At 43.8% G+C, this 24,926-nt stretch overlaps 2 protein-coding genes across 3 annotated transcripts in view; one reads left to right on the top strand and one right to left on the bottom strand.

The window, feature by feature from the left end:
* The window catches only part of camta1a (calmodulin binding transcription activator 1a), a 1,521,665-nt gene extending 1,515,306 nt beyond the window's left edge, over nt 1-6,359 (bottom strand). Inside the window, exons 1-2 of one of the 2 annotated variants that reach the window (XR_011587640.1) lie at nt 6,274-6,359; nt 4,143-4,411 (exon numbers count right to left, since the gene is read on the bottom strand). Coding sequence is in view for 1 of the 2 variants with exons in the window: in XM_070860435.1 (XP_070716536.1) it covers nt 6,274-6,298 (25 nt within the window). In the remaining variant the exon portion in view is untranslated. Of the gene's footprint in view, nt 1-4,142; nt 4,412-6,273 lie in introns of those variants that run through there. The other variant, XM_070860435.1, reaches the window with a different exon arrangement.
* Nucleotides 6,360-6,722: 363 nt separating this feature from the next.
* LOC139228918 (dnaJ homolog subfamily C member 11) overlaps nt 6,723-24,926 on the top strand; it is a 73,049-nt gene continuing 54,845 nt past the window's right edge. Inside the window, exon 1 of the mRNA XM_070860438.1 lies at nt 6,723-6,835. The gene's annotated coding sequence lies outside the window, so the exon portion shown is untranslated. The remainder of the gene's footprint in view (nt 6,836-24,926) is intronic.

Here is a 24,926-nt window from a genome sequence, read left to right as displayed (position 1 = left end):
TGTTTTATTTCTTGATTATAAAAGAATGCCAGTGAAGTTACACCACCCAGAGTCAATGGCATTACTGCACATGAACAAGGGCTTATTCTTGCATTTCATGTACATGCCTACACAGGTGCAATCTCACTACAGGTTTCAGAGGAAACCCAAGCTCCTAATCTTTGCACTTTGCTGTTCAAAAATATTTCAATTTACTAAACTCAAAGTACCTCACCCAAGTGCTTACCCTTCACTCGAGAGCCTGAAAATTGATAGTGATTGAATAATCTATTGACTGAGTGGAACCAATCCTGTCCTAACCCAACATACTGAAAAGGGGTCGCTACCCGAGACAGACATCAGGAGGAATAAGCTTGGCTAACTTTCCCCAGCCCAGATGTGGCATGAGCACCTTAATATCATACTGGCTGACGTCAGCTCACCCAGGAAAGACTGGGACCTCCTGCTCTCTATGGCTCAGACAAGGGAATTTTAATATACTTGTTAATCAATTAATATCCGGAGTACTGTGCTGACGATAACCATGAAAGTGGAACTTGCATGCCACTCTTCCAAGGCACATGCGTCAATATGCCATAATTTAGTACCAAAATAAGCCTTTTCCAGAATATATAAAACTATAATAACAATGGTTATCAGTAAGAAAAAAACTGACTACTGCAACAGAAAACATGAACGTCGATGTTTTAACAAAACTTTTTGTTTTAAACTGTGTATTTTGCAAATAGCATACAGCAACACTAAGTACACTCAATATAATAGCCCGGAATTTGCAGTCAGCAGCGAAGCTCCGGTAATCACCACTGACCTCGAAGAAAGCTGCCCACAAAGATCTGTGACAAAAACTTTAGTTTTCTCGACCTTAATTCGATTTAGTACTGTCAAAAGGGGATCCCTGCATATATTAGCAGTGATGTCATCAAGCTGTCTAAGCAGCCAATCACATTGAAGAATTCTCAAGACAGCAAACCAGGAAATAAAAAGCACAGATTATCATTCACTTTTTTTAAAATTTGCAGAACAAAATAAAGATTGGGAAATACACATGGGTTTAAGGTAGAAGCTGAAATATCATTAACAAACTTAAAAAATATATTTTAATGGAGAAATTTGACTTTCCACAAATGAACATTTTTGAGCCAGAACAGTTGTTTAGCAGTCAACACACCATTAAAACCCCAGTTACATCCATTCCAACAAGGCTTAATTTTTAATGGGATGGTTAACAGCAATATTAGAGTGGAAAAGGAGACATTGTCGTCAGTTCAAGTGATTTCACAGATTGCCGACTATGAGGAGTTCCACAGCGCAGCCTGTGGCAGAGCAGGGAATGACTGACTGCAACTTCAGGATTTCCACGTTTATCTGCACAGGCACTAAATCCTGAAGTTAGTCAGTCAGTTTCAGAGCAGCAATGATGGCATCATTACCACCACAAAATCCGAACAATAACTTCAAAAAAAAAAATAGCCTAATTCAGGTAAATGATTTGCACTTCCAAAACACAGGACAGTTCAATGGCCTTCAAAGAACTCAGCTCACCATCATCATTGGCAGTCCCTCAAAATCGAGGAAGACTTGCTTCCACTCTAAAAATGAGTGCTTAGGTGACTAAACAGTCCAATATGGGAATTACAGTCTCTCACAGGTGGGACAGACAGTCGTTGAAGGAAGGGATGGGTGTGATTGGTTTGCTTGCACGCTCCTTCTGCTGCCTGGTTTCTGCACGCTCTCGGCCATGAAATTCGAGATGCTCAGCGCTCTCCCGGATGCACTTCCTCCACTTAGGGTGGTCTTTGGCCAGGTACTCCCAGGTGTTGGTGGGGATGTTGCACTTTATCAAGCTCACCAACCAGCTCTTGAAGGGGGAATCTCATCTCGGTCACAAGATGCTAAATTACAATAATCTACATTCTATTCCAAGTATACCCAACTGGAGAAATGAATAAATAAACCACATTGACTGCAGCCAACGCTGTACTTGCAACTCGAACATTAATCAAATTAAAATAAGTTTTGAAGTTTCCAAAAATGGTGTTTCTGCTCAGTTGGCACTTTCCTTGGTAAGAGGGGGAAAACACAAAGCAAATACCGGCAAACAAAAACAACCAACCAATAAATCATTTTTCCAGACTAGTAGTTTTATTTCATTTATTTTAAACACTTTTACATCTGGCTGTACAGCGAACTGTCCAATGCCCAAATGTCAATTCCAGCAAGATGATACACAAAACATCTAGATCGGGTAACATAATTTAATCCTATTCTGGTGCAGTAACCATGTCACTGTCACATCCAATGTACTAGCAATTTTCTGCCACTAGATATCACTGGCACCTCCACTTTCTGTTACCAGCACATTCATTGCAATACCAGTCTTCTTTGAGAATTGCTGGCAGAGGAGCAAATTACAAAGGCAAATTAGGAGCAATGCTAATACTATACCACTTTGTCTCATTAGCATATTTGGTAAATGCCATATTTTATGAGAGATTACAGCTGCAGCAACCATTTCCACACTCCCGGAATCCAATTTTTAAAATTTCAAAGCAAATTCCTTCCTTTTACAATCCTGCAGATAAACACGTGAAGAACCATATTTTTCCAATATCCTAAAATCTGCCAACTTATAAAGGAAAAGAAAATTCTGCAAATAAACTACAGGTTGAACCTCCCTGATCCAGAACTCCCTTATCCAGAACCATTCCCAGCCACCGGGTGGCGCACGCGCAGAACTCCGACATAAACAAATTGAAGTCCTTCTTCGCTGCCGACTCCTGCAATCGTTGGCCTGACCCACCCCGCCCCCCAATCCCCATCATGATCTCTCTGCTGCACTCCCAGCCCCAAGCCAGCCAGCAATGATATTCCCCATGCTTAGTACCTGTGCCATCCAATTTAATGTGACCACCCCTCATGCAGAAAAATCCCTTAAACAGAACAGGCCAGGCCCCAAGGGTTCTGGAGAAGGGAGGTTCAACCTGTGTTGATCATAGCACTGCCAGGCTAGGAAAAGGGAAGGTTGCTGGGGGGGGGGGGGGGGAGCTGGGGAGAAATCAGTCATGGTGCCCATTAGAAAATGTGAGGACAAGATTGGGATTGGCTGTAACTCCCCCGTTATTAAATAGCCTGCCACCATTCTCTGCCTTAGCTCACACATGGAGACTGAACCCTTGATCAAGGTACCAGAGGTAGTCGGCACCCATAGAACAGCTCCCCAACAAGGAAGAATCAAAATATTCAGAAAAGCTGGGGGTGGCCCGGGGCGGGGGGGGGGGAAACGTTGAAAACAGGACAATTGGGGAAACAAACACATACATTTACTCGTGATGAAATGGCACACCAGCGAATAGGCACCACTAACCCATCATTCAGAGGCGTTCTGCCTTCGTTAATGATCGACGCAGTTCAATTCATTACAAGTGGGGGCTGGGCAGGGGGTGGGGGCTGGGCAGGGGGGGTGGTGGGTGGAGAAATCACAGTACCAACATATTTTCAACAATTCCATTTTTGTGCATCTTAACGTCTTGTCAATACTAAACGTACAAAGTCTACTTCAAATACACAACCTCAAGATTTACAGACACCGAACCTACGCAAAAGTAACATCAATCGATCAGGCTGAACTAGTCTATTTAGCAACAGGCTTGCAATAGTGGTTGTAGGACTTGTCGAATGGATCAGTGAATTCTTTCCATTTTTCTTTTATTTTATTGAGAAACTTGGGTCGGCAAAGGCCCATAGTGCAGGATAGCATCACGGCTGAGGAGAGAAGATGAATCAAGCAGCGACTGGATGACACAAAGCCTGGGTTTTAAAAGCGGGTAGATTACAGAAGGAATGGAAGGGTTAGGGAGGTGAGAAGTTCCCCTGATCTGAAGCCCTGGGAAAAAATAAGTGCAGGTGCCGAGAGGGAGGGGACACAAGATGGGGCATTTGGAACTTCGAAGGAATAAGAAAAGAAAGTTATTTTTGCCAAATTGCCCCAACCAGCATTTTCCAATTTCCAAGTGACAGTGTATGTCTTTTTTTTTACTATGAGCTAGTAATTCCCTCACTATAACATTGTGCTTCTGTAACCTTGATTTGCGTCATTTATATTATTGCCATCAGCACTTGAAACAAAAAAGCACACTTAATAGTTTCATATAGATATTTTTGCTTTATTTCATTTTCCTCTGCAAACAGCAGTGGTGTAATTACTGGTACTAAGTTGCCAGAGAATAGGCAAAACTTCAAAAGGATTCCTTGAACTGACAGCTTCGCTCAGATAATACAGTTCACCATTGAATGTTTGATTCATTGCTATTGTTGTATGACAGAAATACCGTAAGCTGCTCAAATGCCTATCGGGGAGAGAGGAAGCTACTTGAAGCAAGCAGGGTCTCTCGGAGTCTGAGCCCTGGTCCTTCTGTTGAAAGAAAAACTGATCATTTAATCAGGAGCAAAACCAGCAGCCAAGAGGACAGAAGAAAATTTCTAGCAGCAGTCAAAATAGTCTTGTCCAATGGAATTGATATTGGCACAATTATTTCTGATACGAGTCTAAATCTTCCAAGAAAGATAAATATTACATAGGTGTAACAAGAGTCTGCTTCCTTAAAAGAAATAACACATTGCGCATCATATGGGCACAAATAAAGACTGGCTCTTCTTCGAACAGAGCCAGGCTTGATTTGCGCCCACATCATGCATTACTTACGAGACATGCTTCACATGTCAAACAGCAGCAGTGAAACAAAGGGTTAAAGCTACCTCCTCCCCAATTTATTTAAAAACTCTTATATTTTCAAAAAATTATGTTCACAATCATCAATAAAAACCTTAAAAGGAGGTCCCAATGCACCCCAGCACACACAGTAGTGAACAATTTCTATTCCTAGATTGGCACGATTAAATTTTCATTTTAGCACAAAACAAAATCACAGATATCATACAACGTATTTAAAAACTGGTTTCTAGGTTACTGGTATTATGAGTGATTTTATGTTTGTTTTCTTAAATCCCACTGACTAAAAAAAAATTGATTTTGATAATCTTTGCCCTAGATTCCCGGGAATCTTCACTAGCATTGTACATTCGACAAATCTACAAGTAACTTACTACATTTTTGCTAGGTCACTAGTTTTTTCTGTAACGTATACACAGAATGTTTCAGATGTTACAAATCTGCAAGTAAAATATACCAGTGTAATCAGTATTTTGTTAATGGAATAAATAATTTACAATCGTAAATACAAAAATTTACTGGGAATTACTATATCATGCATGGCTTTCTCATTTGTACAAATTGTTGTGTACAGGAAAATTACAGACTGTACTATCATTATGGGAACAGTCGACTTGGAAGAGTCATTAAATTTTCATATTTATAATTTAAAGGCATTAGTGTTTGAAAATTGAAGTTAAGATATATATATTTATTAAAATAGGAAAATGGTATATAATTGAAACGTGGAGCATGTCTTTTAACACATTGCACTTTAAAAAAGTTATACATTTAAAAAAATAACTTTTCTAATAAGTTTATAAATTCAAGCAAATTGAAAATGTGCAGAATTTTTATCCTGGAGCCTGAATCTACTTCTAAACCCAAAACAAAATGATTATTAATTCAGTAATCTCAATTGCTGATAGCAATATTTTCCACACAGATTTTGGTAACATTGTTGAAAACACTCAATCTATAAATCTCAATTTTTTTTTTACCCTTTGCAAATTTGCATCCCAGCTACAATTAAGCCAAAATATAAATCAGACTCTACTCGTTGCATGCAATTGTCCACTTGTCGATAACGATCTTGCGCGTTATTTTGGAGTATATTACTTAAAGTATTTCAATATTTGAGAGTGTGAGAGGAGTTAAATCACTTTCACACCAGATAAACAATCCGTTACCGCCCTCTTGTGGATTTTACCGCCAGCAAACACCACACAACCTTGTATATTTGATTTTTTTTTTTAATAATAATTATTTTCCCCCTCTCGCTATAAAAAGTGACAATTTGCTGAGGATAAAAAAATATTCAGACATTTGCTCCATTTCTATGAGGAAACCGATTGCCCTTCTCCATATTCCACCCACAGCGGGTTTTAATATTTAAGATAACCCGTTTTTTGCTCCATTCGCAGCGCCTCACACCCCCTTGTTCTGTCAGATTTCGCTTTTTTTTCGTCGTCCCGAAGGTTGTCATCGCAATAAAAAAATTAAATATCAGTGATTTGTCACACGCTGAAATTTTCCCCTCCATCCCCTCCTCCTCAGCCCCTTACCTTCCGGCTTCTTTTCGGCAGCCATTTCAGTCCCCCACTTACATCCCTAAAACCGACCGCCAGAGAGACCGCCGCTCAACCAACCTTGAGCACCGGGCACAAAACCCACCCCGCCCCCTCCCTTCCTTCCTGTGCCGCTCAGCTGATTGGGCCGACCGTCCCGCCCTCCCGCCCCTTCGCCTGTCGGATCGGCGTGCTATTGGTCAACGCGCAGGTCCATCAGCCGCCACTAGCTTCCGGTTATCGAGTTCGGTTGAAAGGCGTTCTTTTGCGGGCGTGCGCGTGCGCATGGCGATGAGAGCGGTGCGTGCGCGCGAGCGACGAGCGGTGCGTACGGGCCACCGGGCGAAAAAAAATCTGCCCGCGCACGCGAGGAAGCAATGGCAAATCTCGTGAGCTTTGGGGATTTTCTCACCTCCCCCCACCCCCCCCCCCCTCTCTTTTCTCAGGACTGTTGACAACGAATTGCAACCAAAAGACAAGATGGACACCAGTACCATAGCTCGCATTGGCCCTCCTCAGTCAGCGCCACGAAGCCTGGAGGGTTATTGACAGCCAACAAGTAAGTCTGAGACTGGCGGGAGGGCTTTTGACACGTGCTCACAATCTTGTGATCTGACACACAAGACTCTAAGTCTTACTTATTTGAGAATGTCTTTCTCTGTGGCTGCAGTGTGCACCATCTACAAAATGCAGAGCAGCAACTCGCCAAGGCTTCTTCGGCAGCAACCTCCCAAACCCGCCACCTCCAGAAGGACGAGGGCAGCAGGCGCATGGGAACACCATCACCTCCACGTTCCCCACCAAGTCACACACCATCCTGACTTGGAAGTACATCACCATTCCTTCATCGCTGGGTCAAAATCCTGGAACTCCCTCCCTAACAGCACTATGGGAGTACCTTCACCACACAGACTGCAGCGGTTCAAGAAGGCAGCTCATCACCATCTTCTCAAGGGCAATTAGGGATGGGCAATAAAATGCTGGCCTTGCCAGCGACGCTCACATCCCATGAACTTTTTTTTTAAAAAGGCTCTCCACATAACTGAAGTCCCTCACCCCTGGTACCATTCTAATAAATCTCCTCTAGTCATCATCATCATAGGTGGTCCTTCGAAATGAGGATGACTTGCTTCCACGCCAAAAAAAGGATGAGTTCACAGGTGTTTCGAAAGAAGAACCCGAACTACATCCTCAAAGGTGGAAGATGCCTGTGCAGGGATTTTTTTAACGTGGGGTGGCCGTTGCACACCAGCCACCACACGGGATTGACAGAGCTAGGTCTTGGTCCAGTGGCAAGGATTACCCAAGACAACTGGAGACCTGCTCTGCTGCATGGACCTAGTGCGCACACATACCGCAGTGTGGGCTGGCCCGTGATGCCCCTGGGCCCCTGGCCCCGAACTCACGCCTCCCCTTGGCCCCGATCACATCCCTCCACAGTCTCTCACAGCTCCTGAGCCCCGATCTCGCCGCTCCTGCTGCACCTGCCCGCGTTCCAATCGCCGACCTGGACCTTGCTGATGTGACTCTTCGCTGCCGCTGCCGTTGCCCTCTTGCACCAGCTCATGCTGTACCTTGTAGTGGCCTCCACGCTGCCCATGGCAGCTGCTCGCCGCTCCTTTTATAGTCCCAACCTGCCGCTGATGATCTCTCGCAGGTCGGGGCCTCCACGATCATAGTAAATCCTGTTCAATTCACTAACGTGGCCATTCCAGTAATAGTGTAGAAACTTTGCACTGTGCCCCAGATTTAAGGGAGCAGTATCTCTATCACCAAGAGGGGCTTCAGTATATAGTGTTGTTTCTAGTTGCAGAGCCATTAGCAATCCACAGCTTCCCCAGGTATGAGATTTTCACTCCAGAGGCTTTATTTCATGACATCCCAATCATGACTGTAAACCTATCAAGGGACTCCTCAATGGCAACTGTGCCATAAAGCCCAGGGTTTAATCCCAGTGTGTGCTGAATTAGCTAATCTAAACCCAGACATGGATACAACCACAGGGGTAAGTGAAAGGTAGGTGTCCTCCCCAAATTTCTTTGGCATCAGTATTGTTCCTGTCTCCCCTTCGCCCCACCCCATTCCCTATGACTGTAAATTACAGATTACCCCTGATAGTCACTTCAACTGTATGTGATTGTGCCTATGGCCAGGGAAGCAGTTGAGGCACTGCAGTTCACCTCAGCATCCCTGGACTAATAAAAGGGGGGGGGGGGGGGGAGGGAAATCATCGAGGATTCATAAGATCATAAGAAATAGGAGCAGGAGTAGGCCATCTGGCCCCTCGAGCCTGCTCCGCCATTCAATAAGACCATGGCTGATCTTGGCCTCAACTCAACTTCCCTGCCCACTCCCCATAACCCTTGACACCCTTATCAGGCAAAAATCTGTCTATCTCCACCTTAAATATATTCAATGACGCAGCTCTCTGGTGTAGAGAATTCCAAAGATTCACGATCCTCTGAGAGAAGAAATTCTTCCTCATTTCCATTTTAAATGGGCGGCCCCTGATTCAGAAACTATGCCCCCTAGTTATAGATTCCACAAGAGGAAACATCTTCTCTGCACCTACCCTGTCAAGCCCCGTCAGAATTTTACACGTTTCAATAAGATCACCTCTCATTCTTCTAAAGTCCAATGAGTATAAGTCCAACTTGCTCAACCTTTCTTCATAAGACAACCCCTTCATCTCAGGAATACACCTAGTGAACCTTCTCTGAACTGCCTCCAATGCAAGTATATCCTTCCTTAAATAAGGAGACCAAAACTGTACGCAATATTCCATGTGTGGTCTCACCAGCATCCTGTACAGTTGTAGCAAGACTTCCCTACTTTTATCTCCACCCACCTTGCAGTAAAGGCCACATTCCATTTGCCTTCCTAATTGCTGTACCTGCATGCTAACTTTCTATGTTTCATGTACGAGAACACCCAGATCCCTCTGTAGTGCAGCATTCTGTAGTCTCTCTCCATTTATATAATATTTTGCTTTTCTATTCTTCCTATCAAAGTGGATAACCTCACATTTTCCCACATTACACTCCATTTGCCAAATTTTTGCCCACTCACTTAACCTATCGATATCCCTTTACAGACTCTTTGTGTTCTCCTCACAACTTGCTTTCCCACCTATCTTTGTATCGTCAGTAAATTTGGCTACATTGCACTTGGTCCCTTCATCCAAGTCATTGATATAGATTGTAAATAATTGAGGCTCCAGCACTTTAAATCTGTGCCCTCTGGTTATCGACCCTTCAGCCATTGGAAACCGTTTCTCTTTATTTACTCTATCTAAGCCCATCATGATTTAAACACCTCTATCCAATCTCCTCTGAGCCGAATCTGTTCTTTTATTGTATCTGTACAGCCAGAGAAAACAAACACATAGCAGCCATGCCATAAGTCAACTTCATTGGTCATCAGCTCAATGTGTTAAAGCAGATCTTTCTACTCCATCTAGTGGAAAAACCCAGTGTTGTCTCAAACAATCACATTTGGTGTTACGATTTGGTATTTTCAACATGTAAAACTACACCAAGTAATTATTATTCAAGACTATATTATAAGATAGATGACATCCAGCTCTACTGCAAAATTATATAAAGTTTCAGCCTTGGCTCAGTGGTAACCCGCTTGCTTTTGAGGCAGAATGTTGTGGATTCAAGCCTCACTCCAGAGGCTTATGCACATAATCTAGACTGTTACTTCAGTGATGCACTGTCGGAGGTGCCGTCTTTCGCATCAAAAAAGAAAGAAAGACTTGCATTTATATAGCGCCTTTCATGATCACCGGATGTCCCAAAACACTTTACAGCCAATGAAGTACTTTTTGAACTGTAGTCACTGTTGTAATGTAGGAAACGCAGCAGCTAAATTGCACACAGCAAGCTCCCACAAACAGCAATGTGATAATGACCAAATCATCTATTTTCATGATGCAGGTTGGTGGATAAATATTGGCCAGGACACTGGGGATAACTCCCCTGTGTAATATATAGCTTGTAAGATCTCTAAATCTCTGGCATTAAATTGACAGCGAGACCAATTCTTTTAAAACAATTCGGAATAGTTTATTAAACACACACACATGCACATTTATCAGCAGTCATCAGCTATCCTACAGATCTACTTAGTTACAACAGATACAACGTTACAATAATGATTTATAAATAGGTATACGTCACTTTCCTCTGGCTGGCTGGCTGAGCACACGGCCTGCTGTTTTGGCTGGTCTTGAGCAGGCGGTTTGCCATGTGCTCAGAAGAGAAGGAGAGAAAGAGCAGTCTGTGCTTGGGTTTTTATATCCCTTAAGTTCATTGTTCCTCCGAAAGCCTCAGGATTGAACCTTGGTTCCAGGGCAGTTCCTTATTGGCTCTCCTCACACATGTGTCTGTCTGGAGAGCGCCACTCCTCACACATGTGTCTGTCTGGAGAGCGCCATTCCTTGATTAGGCCAATGGCTTTCCAATACACATCTTTAACGTCTGTCCAGCCAGAAGACAATATACACACAGAACATGCTGGAAGTCTGTGAGTGTCCATTTTGTCTCAAACTGTCTTTTCGTATAATCTCATTTTTTAACATTTATACATACACAGAATCAATTTTATCATTACTGAACACTTTAATTCTTACAAACTCCACCTAGTGGACTACTGTGGTAATGCAGCCATTGCTGCAAATACAGTAAAGGCATCAAGTGACAGGTCACCTGACAAGTTCCTGAATTGAAGCCATTTGTAAGTGCAGTGTGTTTGTGATGTCATAGAGAAGATACCAAATTGGCAATGTAGGATCGGATTCCTGGATACCCTCACTGAAATTGTTATTGGTGGATGATTCCAGCCAAGCAACAGAGAGACTAGAGAGGTTTCAGAATAGCTAAAAATCCAAGGTAAATTACAAGCACACTTGGCTAAACTGAAGAGTCCAGATGGCAGGGCCTATGGGAGTAAAAGGTGCATTGGGTGCATTTCAACACGACTGTGAGACTTTTGGAGCATATGTGGAGCAGCTAGAAATGTTTTACACCACAAATAGTTTAATCGACGTCCTCGATGATGAAAACAGTAATCGGGTGGTTTTAGAAAGAAAATGGGCTATTTTCCTGACTGAAGCAGGCCCCGAGGTGTATGAAACCCTGAAAAGTGTGCTTGTTCATGTCAAGCCAAAGGACACATCACTAACGGAGATTCTAAGCAAGTTAGAACAGCACTACAGTCCTGAGCCCTTGGAAATTGCTGAAAGTTATCATTTTGGAACACGAGATCAATTCATTGACTAGAGTATCATTGACTAGAGTATATTGCAGCATTAAAGAAGCTATCTATGCACTGTTATTTCGGAAACTTTCAGGACCAAGCATTGCGTGACCGCTTTGTTAGTGGGATGAAAAATGAAGTGATCAGAAAAAAGTTGTTCATAACTCCTAACTTGACTTTTGATTTAGCTTGTCAGACAGCTATGTCAATGGATATGGCCGACCAATATTCCTGAGAACTTTGTACCATTTCCAGTCAATGGACAACCGAGGTGAATCATCTGCAGGTTAAAAATAAAAGGCAGTTGGGCCCCAAGGCCTCAGCAACTGGCCAAGGTAACAATACATTGAAGTCATGCTATTGGTGCCTGGGACAACACATTGCTCAAAGTTGTCCATATGTGAAGGCAGAGTGTTTCTTCTGCATGAAAACTGGGCATCTTGCAAAGGCATGCTGAATGAAGAGTAAACCAACTTTCAAGGCTATAAATGGAAATCCCCAGAGACTACATAGCATGGAAGAAAAGCAACAGGATGAAGAGATACATGTCATCAGGAGCATGAAGGTATCTAACAGCGAAATTGAAAACTATCATCATCCAATAGATGTTGCAGGAACCAAGATACCCATGGAAATCAACACTGGTGCATCCATGTGCGTAGTACTGGAATCGCTATATCTTGACAAATTGCATGATTTCCTATTGGAGAAATCCAAGGTAGAGCTGCGAGGCTACTCAGGGGAGCAAATTCCTGTGGTAGGTCATATCACCATAACGGTGAAATACAAGGATCAATTTCAGAGCTTGCCTCTCTCAGTGGTGGCAGGAGACAAGCCTGCCTTACTAGGTAGAAATTGGTTGGGATCACTGAAGCTGGATTGGAATTAGATTTTTCGTGTTGAAATGAGATTTGCATCAAAGGATGATGTCATCAAGAAGTATCCGAAGTTGTTCTGCAAAACAGGCAGTCCAATCCAATGCTTCAAGGAGAGTGTTAGGGTACAGAAGGATGCTAGACCAGTTTACTACAAGCCACGTCCTGTACCATATGCACTCTAGGAGAAAGTTCAGCAAGAACATAAAAGACTAGAGACAGAGAACATTATCTCTAAGATTGTACTTGGGCTACACCCATTGTTGTTGTACCTCAGTCCGATGGTAAGATGAGGTGGTGTGGTGATTATAAAGTAACCAGAAACCAAGTTCTAGAGGGTAATCTCCCCAATACATTGCCAAATGTAGAAGATTTGTTCACAATGCTGACAGGTGGTCAGATCTTCTCAAAGTTAGATCTTACGAATGCCTACTTACAACTGGAGCTAGATGAGGAGTCCAAGTCATGTTTGACTATAAATACGCATCTAGGCCTATATCAATTTAATAGGCTACCGTTTGGAGTGTCTTCCGCCCCCGCCATATTCCAAGGGGTGATGAAACAAATTTTGCAAGGCTGAAGGGGTAGTATGTTTAGATACCATACTCAAACAGCACCAAATAGGCAAATTCATAATAACATTTTGAATGAAGTGCTCGAATGGCTAGAGAAGCACAGAGTATGAGTGACTGCTCACAAGTGTGAGTTATTTCAAAACTCAATGGAGTACTTAGGGCACAGAGTAGACAAAGCTGGTTTGCATCCAATGAAGGGAAAGCTGGAAGCAATCAGAAATGCACCCACTCCCAAGAATGGCACTGGACTTCAATTATTTTTGGGTCTTTTGAACGATGGTGGAAAGTTCCTACCAAATTCGGCTACATAGAAACATAGAAACATAGAAAATAGGTGCAGGAGCAGGCCATTCAGCCCTTCTAGCCTGCACCGCCATTCAACGAGTTCATGGCTGAACATGAAACTTCAGTACCCACTTCCTGCTTTCACGCCATACCCCTTGATCCCCCGAGTACTAAGGACTTCATCTAACTCCCTTTTGAATATATTTAGTGAATTGGCCTCAACTACTTCCTGTGGTAGAGAATTCCACAGGTTCACCACTCTCTGGGTGAAGAAGTTTCTCCTTATCTCGGTCCTAAATGGCTTACCCCTTATCCTTAGACTGTGACCCCTGGTTCTGGACTTCCCCAACATTGGGAACATTCTTCCTGCATCCAACCTGTCCAAACCCGTCAGAATTTTAAACGTTTCTATGAGGTCCCCTCTCACTCTTCTGAACTCCAGTGAATACAAGCCCAGTTGATTCAGTCTTTCTTGATAGGTCAGTCCCACCATCCCGGGAATCAGTCTGGTGAATCTTCGCTGCACTCCCTCAACAGCAAGTATGTCCTTCCTCAAGTTAGGAGACCAAAACTGTACACAATACTCCAGGTGTGGCCTCACCAAGGCCCTGTACAACTGTAGCAACACCTCCCTGCCCCTGTACTCAAATCCCCTCGCTATGAAGGCCAACATGCCATTTGCTTTCTTAACCGCCTGCTGTACCTGCATGCCAACCTTCAATGACTGATGTACCATGACACCCAGGTCTCGTTGCACCTTCCCTTTTCCTAATCTGTCACCATTCAGATAATAGTCTGTCTCTCTGTTTTTACCACCAAAGTGGATAACCTCACATTTATCCACATTATACTTCATCTGCCACGCATTTGCCCACTCACCTAACCTATCCAAGTCACTCTGTAGCCTCATAGCATCCTCCTCGCAGCTCACACTGCCACCCAACTTAGTGTCATCCGCAAATTTGGAGATACTACATTTAATCCCTTCGTCTAAATCATTAATGTATAATGTAAACAGCTGGGGCCCCAGCACAGAACCCTGCGGTACCCCACTAGTCACTGCCTGCCATTCCGAAAAGTACCCATTTACTCCTACTCTTTGCTTCCTGTCTGACAACCAGTTCTCAATCCACGTCAGCACACTACCCCCAATCCCATGTGCTTTAACTTTGCACATTAATCTCCTGTGTGGGACCTTGTCGAAAGCCTTCTGAAAGTCCAAATATACCACATCAACTGGTACTCCTTTGTCCACTTTATTGGAAACATCCTCAAAAAATTCCAGAAGATTTGTCAAGCATGATCTCCCTTTTACAAATCCATGCTGACTTGGACCTATCATGTCACCATTTTCCAAATGCGCTGCTATGACATCCTTAATAATTGATTCCATCATTTTACCCACTACTGAGGTCAGGCTGACCGGTCTATAATTCCCTGCTTTCTCTCTCCCTCCTTTTTTAAAAAGTGGGGTTACATTGGCTACCCTCCACTCGATAGGAACTGATCCAGAGTCAATGGAATGTTGGAAAATGACTGTCAATGCATCCGCTATTTCCAAGGCCACCTCCTTAAGTACTCTGGGATGCAGTCCATCAGGCCCTGGGGATTTATCGGCCTTCAATCCCATCAATTTCCCCAACACAATTTCCCGACTAATAAAGATTTCCCTCAGTTCCTCCTCTTTAATAGACCCTCTGACCACTTTTATATCCGGAAGGTTGTTTGTGTCCTCCTTAGTGAATACTGAACCAAAGTACTTGTTCAATTGGTCTGCCATTTCTTTGTTCCCCGTTATGACTTCCCCTGATTCTGACTGCAGGGGACCTACGTTTGTTTTTACTAACCTCTTTCTCTTTACATACCTATAGAAACTTTTGCAATCCGCCTTAATGTTCCCTGCAAGCTTCTTCTCGTACTCCATTTTCCCTGCCCTAATCAAACCCTTTGTCCTCCTCTGCTGAGTTCTAAATTTCTCCCAGTCCTCAGGTTCGCTGCTATTTCTGGCCAATTTGTATGCCACTTCCTTGGCTTTAATACTATCCCTGATTTCCCTAGATAGCCACGGTTGAGCCACCTTCCCTTTTTTATTTTTACGCCAGACAGGAATGTACAATTGTTGTAATTCATCCATGCGTTCTCTAAATGTCTGCCATTGCCCATCCACAGTCAACCCCTTAAGTATCATTAGCCAATCTATCTTAGCCAATTCATGCCTCATACCTTCAAAGTTACCCTTCTTTAAGTTCTGGACCATGGTCTCTGAATTAACTGTTTCATTCTCCATCCTAATGCAGAATTCCACCATATTATGGTCACTCTTCCCCAAGGGGCCTCGCACAATGAGATTGCTAATTAATCCTCTCTCATTACACAACACCCAGTCTAAGATGGCCTCCCCCCTAGTTGGTTCCTCGACATATTGGTCTAGAAAACCATCCCTTATGCATTCCAGGAAATCCTCCTCCACCGTATTGCTTCCAGTTTGGCTAGCCCAATCTATGTGCATATTAAAGTCACCCATTATAACTGCTGCACCTTTATTGCATGCACTCCTAATTTCCTGTTTGATGCCCTCCCCAACATCACTACTACTGTTTGGAGGTCTGTACACAACTCCCACTAACGATTTTTGCCCTTTAGTGTTCTGCAGCTCCACCCATATAGATTCCACATCATCCAAGCTAATGTCTTTCCTAACTATTGCATTAATCTCCTCTTTAACCAGTAATGCTACCCCACCTCCTTTTCCTTTTATTCTATCCTTCCTGAATGTTGAATACCCCTGGATGTTGAGTTCCCAGCCCTGATCATCCTGGAGCCACGTCTCCGTAATCCCAATCACATCATATTTGTTAACATCTATTTGCACAATTAATTCATCCACCTTATTGCGGATACTCCTTGCATTAAGACACAAAGCCTTCAGGCTTGTTTTTTTAACACCCTTTGTCCTTTTAGAATTTTGCTGTACAGTGGCCCTTTTTGTTCTTTGCCTTGGGTTTCTCTGCCCTCCACTTTTCCTCATCTCCTTTCTGTCTTTTGCTTTTGCTTCCTTTTTGTCTCTCTCTGTCTCCCTGTATAGGTTCCCATCCCCCTGCAATATTAGTTTAACTCCTCCCCAACAGCACTAGCAAACACTCCCCCTAGGACATTGGTTCCGGACCTGCCCAGGTGCAGACCGTCCGGTTTGTACTGGTCCCACCTCCCCCAGAACCGGTTCCAATGCCCCAAGAATTTGAATCCCTCCCTGCTGCACCACTGCTCAAGCCATGTATTCATCTGCGCTATCCTGCGATTCCTACTCTGACTAGCACGTGGCACTGGTAGCAATCCCGAGATTACTACTTTTGAGGTCCTACTTTTTAATTTAGCTCCTAGCTCCTTAAATTCTTTTCGTAGGACCTCATCCCTTTTTTTACCTATGTCGTTGGTACCAATGTGCACCACGACAACTGGCTGTTCTCCCTCCCATTTCAGAATGTCCTGCACCCGCTCCGAGACATCCTTGACCCTTGCACCAGGGAGGCAACATACCATCCTGGAGTCTCGGTTGCGTCCGCAGAAACGCCTATCTATTCCCCTCACCATCGAATCCCCTATCACTATCGCGCTCCCACTCTTTTTCCTGCCCTCCTTTGCAGCAGAGCCACCTACGGTGCCATGAACTTGGCTGCTGCTGCCCTCCCCTGATGAGTCATCCTCCCCAACAGTACTCAAAGCAGTGTATCTGTTTTGCAGGGGGATGACCACAGGGGACTCCTGCACTATCTTTCTTGCACTGCTCTTCCTGTTGGTCTTCCATTCCATATCTGGCTGTGGACCCTTCTCCTGCGGTAAGACCAACTCACTACACGTGATACTCACGTCATTCTCAGCATCGTGGATGCTCCAGAGTGAATCCACCTTCAGCTCCAATTCTGCAACGCGGACCGTCAAGAGCTCGAGGCGGATACACTTCCCACACACGTAGTCGTCAGGGACACCGGAAGTGTCCCCGAGTTCCCACATGGTACAGGAGGAGCATATCACATGACTGAGCTCTCCTGCCATGTCTTAACCTTAGATACCCTTAAATTGGTAATAACAATGTTATAGTTCACTTACTGATATAAAAAATAAAAGAAAAGCTACTCACCCAACACCAGCCAATCACTTACCCCATTGGCTGTGACGTCACTTTTTGATTACTTTCTACTTCTATTTTGCTTTCTCTCCCGCTGTAGCTGCACCAGTATGCTTTTGACAGGTCGCTCCCCTCTCACCAACTGCCGCTGGCTCTCGATCACCCGCTGGTCTTTTGACAGGTCGCTCCCCTCTCACCAACTGCCGCTGGCTCTCGATCTCCCGCTGGGCTTTTGACAGGTCGCTCCCCTCTCACCAACTGCCGCTGGCTCTCGATCTCCCGCTGGGCTTTTGACAGGTCGCTCCCCTCTCACCAACTGCCGCTGGCTCTCGATCTCCCGCTGGGCTTTTGACAGGTCGCTCCCCTCTCACCAACTGCCGCTGGCTCTCGATCTCCCGCTGGGCTTTTGACAGGTCGCTCCCCTCTCACCAACTGCCGCTGGCTCTCGATCTCCCGCTGGGCTTTTGACAGGTCGCTCCCCTCTCACCAACTGCCGCTGGCTCGATCTCCCGCTGGGCTTTTGACAGGTCGCTCCCCTCTCACCAACTGCCGCTGGCTCGATCTCCCGCTGGGCTTTTGACAGGTCGCTCCCCTCTCACAGTATTACATCCACTGAATGAACTATTGAAAAAACAGGTCCATTGGAAGTAGTCAGAAGAATGTGATGCAGCATTCAAAGAGAGTAAAAGCCAGTTGGTAGAGAGCACCATGTTACTTCACTATGACACATCTAAGGAGATCAAGCTTGCATGCGACACCTCTCCCTATGGGGTTGGGGCAGTGATCTCTCATGTGCTACATAGTGGGGAGGAGAGACTAATTGCTTTTGCTTCACGCACTCTCAGTGCCAGTGAGCATAATTATGTGCAAATCGAAAGGAAAGCTTTGGTATTGATTTTTGGGGTCAAGAAGTTCCACAAATACTTGTATGGTCATAAGTTTACCATCATTACAGACCATAAGCCCCTGACAGCAATCCTCCATCCAAAGTCCCCAGTTCCAACCTTGGCTGCAGCCTGAATGCAGAGATGAGCTTTGATTTTGTCCGCCTGTATATGTATGACATTGAGTACAGGCGATCAGCTGATCACAGTAATGCTGATGCTATGTCTAGGTTGCCATCCCCATCACAAGTTACACCCGATAGGGAAAAAGTGATCTATTTTTCATACCTTGATGAACTGCCAGTCACAGCTGAAGAGATTGATAGAGCAACCAAATGTGACTCAGTTATGTCAAAGCTGTATGATTTCATAGCAAATGGCTGGCCAAACCAGGTATCAGAGAAAGATATTCATCCATACTTCATTCATAGGAATGAATTATCAGTGGATAAAGATTGTATCATGTGGGGTGCACGAGTAGTTATTCCAAATAAATTCAGGTCCAAATTATTAGGAGATCTTGCTGACTAGCACCTGGGAATGTGCTTGACCAAGAGTTTTGCACACAGTTACTTATGATGGCCAGATCTAGATAAAGATGGGCTAGAATTTCCAGTGCTTCACCGCCCGGTTTCTCGGAGGTATTGGCCGTTTTGGGCAAGAACTGGGACGACGAAAAATTCCCAGCTGAGTTCCGCCGGTGGTCTTGAAGTACCACTGGGGAACGGACTGCCGGCGTGCACCATCCATGGATCACCATGGCACGATTTTTGGTTCAGCGGTGACCCATAGGTAACTTGAAAAAAAATGCCCAGCGCTGGTGGATTGTTTGGAAATTCTAGCCCAAAGAGTACATCGTTAGTCAGTGTATGTCAATCGGTAAGCAAGAAATCACCATCAGTACCAATACAGCCATGGAAATTGCCTCCTAGGGTGTGGCAAAGGTTACATATCGATTTTGCTGAGCTAGAAGGACAGCAATTGTTCATTGTGATTGATAGCCATTCGAAGTAGGTGGAGGTGTTTCCAATGCCAAAAATAACAAGTAAAACACGAGATCATTTGCAAAGATTATTTTCTTCATATTGTCTCCGAGAAGAAAGTCTGTCTGATAATGGACCACAATTTTGTTCAGAAGAATGTGCACAGTTCATGAGCAGAAACGGTGTGAAATGTACCAAGGTTCTACCGTACTACCCTGCTTCAAATGGTGCAACAGAGCGCAAAGTACGAATTGTAAAACGTTCTCTCATCAAGCAAATATTGGATCCAAATCCAAAGAAACGGCAGTTGTCGTTGGACCACAGATTGGCTAATTTTTTAATTACTTATCATAATACTCCTCATATAACTACTGGTAGAACACCAGCAGAGTTGTTTCTCAAATGACAGCCATGAAATAGGTTCTCATTGTTAAAGCCAAACCTGGCACAGTCCGTAGAAGAGAAACAATTAAAACAGAAAGAGAATCATGATAGAGGTAGAGTAAAAGAGAGGTGTAAAATTCAATCAGAGGGTGAGAATGAAGAACCCTCACCATAAATGGTTAATATGGGTTACCAGGAAGAGTGGTGAAGATATGTGATCCTCGCTCATATTTGGTCAAGATGTTTGATCATGGACAGGTTAGGGTTGTTCACATTGATCACATTTTACCTACAGGTGTAGAAGGAGTTGAAAGTTAGAATGATTCAATTATTTCTGACTCATCAATAGTTTTGTTACAAGTACAGTACCAGTAGCATATCCTACATCAAATGTACTCGAAACAAATCCAAGAGGAAGTCAGAATTTAAGTCTGAGCCCGAGTCAAGGCAGACAAACAATCTGAAGTTGTAAAGAATCCAAATGTAAATCAAGGGTTACTCTTGGAGGAAAACTTTCAACAGGATCAGTCAAGAATGAGTCTAAGTTCGACACCATGTTTGGGAAGTTCTGTTCGAGAGCGAAGGTATCCTCCTTGAAACAGAAAACAAGTGTTTAAGAACATAAGAAATAGGAACAGGAGTAGGCCATACGGCCCCTCGAACCTGCTCCGCCATTCAATAAGATCGTGGCTGATCCGATCATGGACTCAGCTCCACTTCCCCGCCCGCACTCCATAACCCCTTATCCCCTTATCGCTTTAAGAAATTGTGTATTTCTGTCTTAAACTTATTCAATGTCCCAGCTCCCACAGTTCTCTGAGGCAGCAAATTCCACAGATTTACACCCCTCTCAGAGAAGAAATTTCTCCTCTTCTCTGTTTTAAATGGGCGACCCCTTATTCTAAGATCATGCCCTCTAGTTCTAGTCTCCCCCATCAGTGGAAAGATCCTCTCTGCATCCATCTTGTCAAGTCCCCTCATAATCTTATACGTTTTGATAAGATCACCTCTCATTCTTCTGAATTCCAATGATTAGAGGCCCAACCTACTCAACCTTTCCTCATAAGTCAACCCCCCTCATTCCCGGAATCAACCTCGTGAAACTTCACTGAACTGCCTCCAAAGCAAGTATATCCTTTCGTAAATATGGAAACCAAAACTGCACGCAGTATTCCAGGTGTGGCCTCACCAATACCTTATATAACTGTAGCAAGAATTCCCTGCTTTTATACTCCATCCCCTTTGCAATAAAGGCCAAGATAGCATTGGCCTTCCTGATCACTTGCTCTACCTGCATACTAACTTTTTGTGTTTCATGCACAAGGACCCCTAGGTCCCCCTTTACTGCAGCACTTTGCAATTTTTCTCCATTTAAATAGTAATTTGCTTTTCTATTTTTTCTGCCAAAATGGATAACCTCGCATTTTCCCACATTATACTCCATCTGCCAAAATTTTTCCCACTCACTTAGCCTGTCTATATCCCTCTGCAGATTTTTTGTGTCCTCCTCACAATTTGCTTTCCCACCCATCATCAGCAAACTTGGCTACGTTACACTCAGTCCCTTCTTCCAAGTTGTTAATATAGATTATAAATAGTTGAGGCCCCAGCACCGATCCCTGCAGCACCCCACTAGTTAGTGTTTGCCAACCGGAAAAAGACCCATTTATCCCGACTCTCTGTTTTCTGTTAGTTAGCTAATCCTCTCTCCATGCTAATATATTGCCCCCAACCCCATGAACTTTTATCTTGTGCAGTAATGTTTTATGTGGCCCCTAATCGAATGCCTTCTGGAAATCCAAATACTCCACATCCACTGGTTGCCCCTTATCCACCCTGCTCGTTACATCCTCAAAGAACTCCAGCAAATTTGTCAAACATGATTTCCCTTTCATAAAACCATGCTGACTGCTTGACTGAATTATGCTTTTACAAATGTCCTGCTTCTGCTTTCTTAATAATGGACTGCAGCATTTTACCAACAACAGATGTTAGGCTAACTGGTCTATAGTTTCCTGCTTTCTGTCTGCCTCCTTTTTTAAATAAGGGTGTTACATTTGCAGTTTTCCAATCCGCTGGGATCTCCCCAGAATCCAGGGAATTTTGGTAGATTACAACCAATGCATCCACTATCTCTGCAGCCACTTCTTTTAAGACCCTAGGATGCAAGCCATCAAGTCCAGGGGACTTGGCTGCCTTTAGTCGCATTATTTTACCGAGTACTACTTCTTTAGTGATAGTGATTGTTTTTAGTTCCTCCCTCCCTATAGCCCCTTGATTATCCACTATTGGGATTTCTTTAGTGTCTTCTACCGTGAAGACCGATACAAAATATTTGTTCAACATCTCTGCCATTTCCCTGTTCTCCATTATTAATTCCCCAGTCTCATCCTCCAAGGGACCAACATTTAGGTGGGAGAAGTGTAACATATAGCTCCACCTAGTGGACTACTGCTCCACTTAGTGGACTACTGTGGTAATGCAGCCATTTCTGTAAATACAATAAAGGCATCAGGTGACAGGTCACCTGACAAGTTCCTGAGTTGAAGCCATCTTGTAAGTGCAGTGTGTTTGTGATGTCGTAGAGAAGATACCACACCCTGCTCTTCTTCAAAATAGTGCCATTGGATCTTTTACGTCCCATGAGAGAACAGACAGGGCCTCAGTTTAACATCTCATCCAAAAGACGGCACCTCCGACAGCACAGCACTCCCTCAGTACTGCACCGGAGTGTCAGCCTAGATTTTTGTGTTCAGGTCTCTGGAGTGGGAATTTAACCCACAACTTTCTGACACAGAGGCGAGGGTGGTACCCACTGAGCCACAACTGACACCGATGTTAAACCCAGGTCAAATCTTTCCTCTCAGGCGGACGTAAAAACTTCCGTGGCACTATTTGAAGAAGAGCAAGGGAGTTCTCCCGGTGTCCTGGCCCAAAATTTATCCCTGAATGAACTTTACTAAAACAGATTATCTGGTCATTTAACTCATTGCTGTTTTGTTCTGTAGGTGAGATCCCATAAACAGCAAATGAGATGAATGACCAGATAATTATTTTTTGGTAACGTTAGTTGAGGGAAGAATCAGCCTGGATTATGTGTTCAAGTCTGTAATGGGCCTTGAACCCACAACTTTCTGACATCAAGGGCGAACTGTTACTAGCACTTACAGGGGCTGGAGTGTCCACAACCTCTGAGTCACTTTAGCAATCATACTTAAAAAAAAAAGATGGGAAGTCCATCATTATGGACATGCAGCTTGATAAGTTATCAAATTCTGGTCTCATCCAGTGTTTACTGAAGAGCAATTACACTGTGTCCTCAAAGGGACCCAACTTCACTTTAGCAGCAGAATAATACATTCTGAATTACATGGTACAACATGGTCCTAATACAACAATGTATTATTCAGTTTACCAGGAGCAATGCCAGTGGGGATCCACTCGTCTGGTAAAAATGATGAAGCAGCTGAATAAAGATAAGTGGGCACAAATACGTTTCCTATCACAGGTTAGAACATACAGGGAAAGAACCCCTGCAACTCTAAAGGTTGAGAATGATCCCAAGTTCTGTATCTGGTCTGCGCTGTTCAGTGGTCTCAGCCAGGGCAGTGCTTGGGAAGCTATCATTAGTCTCCAGGGAAAATCAGCCAAGGTTTCCCGTTCCTGTTGGAACATGTGTACGTGCAGATGTCAAGTGTGGGTTCAGGAGTAATAGCCTCCAGGGTTGAATATCCTGCCAACATTCGCTTGCGTGAGGTACTGAGGGTAGCCAGTGCCCATGGAGCTGTGCCCCAGCCAGTGTTAGTACCTCCAGGAGAGGAGGAGGAAGAAAAAAATAATCTCCCTTATACAACAGCTACAACTTGCATTGATATAGTGACTTCATCCTAGCAACATGAGAAAATAGAGTAGAGTAAGATCCCTTCGATATATATTATGGAAGCAATAAAATATGTAACATAAATATGTAACATTTACTTACCATCCCTTTCAAGTGTCATTCATGTAAAATGCTTCCTACACATTCAGCTTGGAGGTGAGCTGCTTCATTTTGCAGCTTCCAAAGGGATTTGGGTTTCAACTGCAGAATGTGTCAGGCAAGGGTAGATCCTCAAATGCTGTCAGCTCTCTAATTCCCCTGGGAAAACCCAGGAGGGGAACTCCTGGGAAATCATTTCTGTGGGCACCACCCACCTGAGGGAGCCTGGGACACTGTGTCTATCAGTCCTTTCTGAGTTAATACATTTATTTAGTAATGCTGCTGGTACTGTTTTTTTCTTCTTCAGCTCTGCACATTTCCCACCAGTGCAAGACATCCCATCATCAGCAGCTTGTCAACACATTTGGCACTGCACATCAGTCTTTTCCTAATAATCCACTTTCCCTATAGTTTAATTTATGCAAGATAGGACTAATTAAACTTTATTTTCTTCTTTTGTTAAAAAAAAATGTGCTCATCAAGGTGAGGAATGTGAATTCTTTCATTCCAGGCACCCAATGGCAGCATCAAGCACTCCTAGGTCACAGCACGGGTTAAAGATGCAGAATAATGCTCCCTCTGCTTCCTGCGGTGCACCAGTGTGACAATCGGCCATTTCCCACAACACCCATCCTGTCACCTCCTGACACGGCGGATTTAGAAAGAAAGACCTTGTATTTACATAGTGCCACCCTTGGAACATCTTCATAGCCAATGAATTACTTTTGAAGAGTGGTCACTGTTAAATAGGCAAATGTGGTACCCAATTTGCACACAGCAAGATCCCACAAATAACAATGAGATGGATACCTACTTTTGATAGACATGGCTATCAAAAACAACAACTTTTATTTTTACAGCGCCTTTAACGTAGCAAAACGTCCCAAGGCGCTTCACAGGATCGTTATCAGACAAACATTGATACTGAGCCACATAAGGAGGTATTAGAACAGGTGACCAAAGCTAGGTCGAAGAGGTATGTTTTAAGGAGCAACTTAAAGAAGGAGAGAGAGAGGTAGAGAGGCAGTGAGAATTCTGGAGCTTCGGGCATAGACAGCTGAAGGCATAGCCACACAATGGAGGGACAAATGAAATTGGGGGTGCACAAGAGGCTAAAGGGAGGAATGTTGGCCTGGACTTCAGGAGAACTCCTCTGCTTACAATAGTACCATGGAATCCTTTATGTCCACATGAACAGACAGATGAGGCCCTGGTTTATTAATTCTGAACAGTTTAATGCTGTGACTCCTTGAGCCAGCCCAAAATCATTTCTTGTGAATCCTTACAGCCAATAGAT

Source organism: Pristiophorus japonicus, chromosome 18 (genome assembly GCF_044704955.1).
Source record: "Pristiophorus japonicus isolate sPriJap1 chromosome 18, sPriJap1.hap1, whole genome shotgun sequence".
Lineage (NCBI taxonomy): Eukaryota > Metazoa > Chordata > Chondrichthyes > Pristiophoridae > Pristiophorus > Pristiophorus japonicus.
Note: the sequence above shows the minus strand (reverse complement) of the source record. Positions and strands in the feature narration are given on the sequence as shown.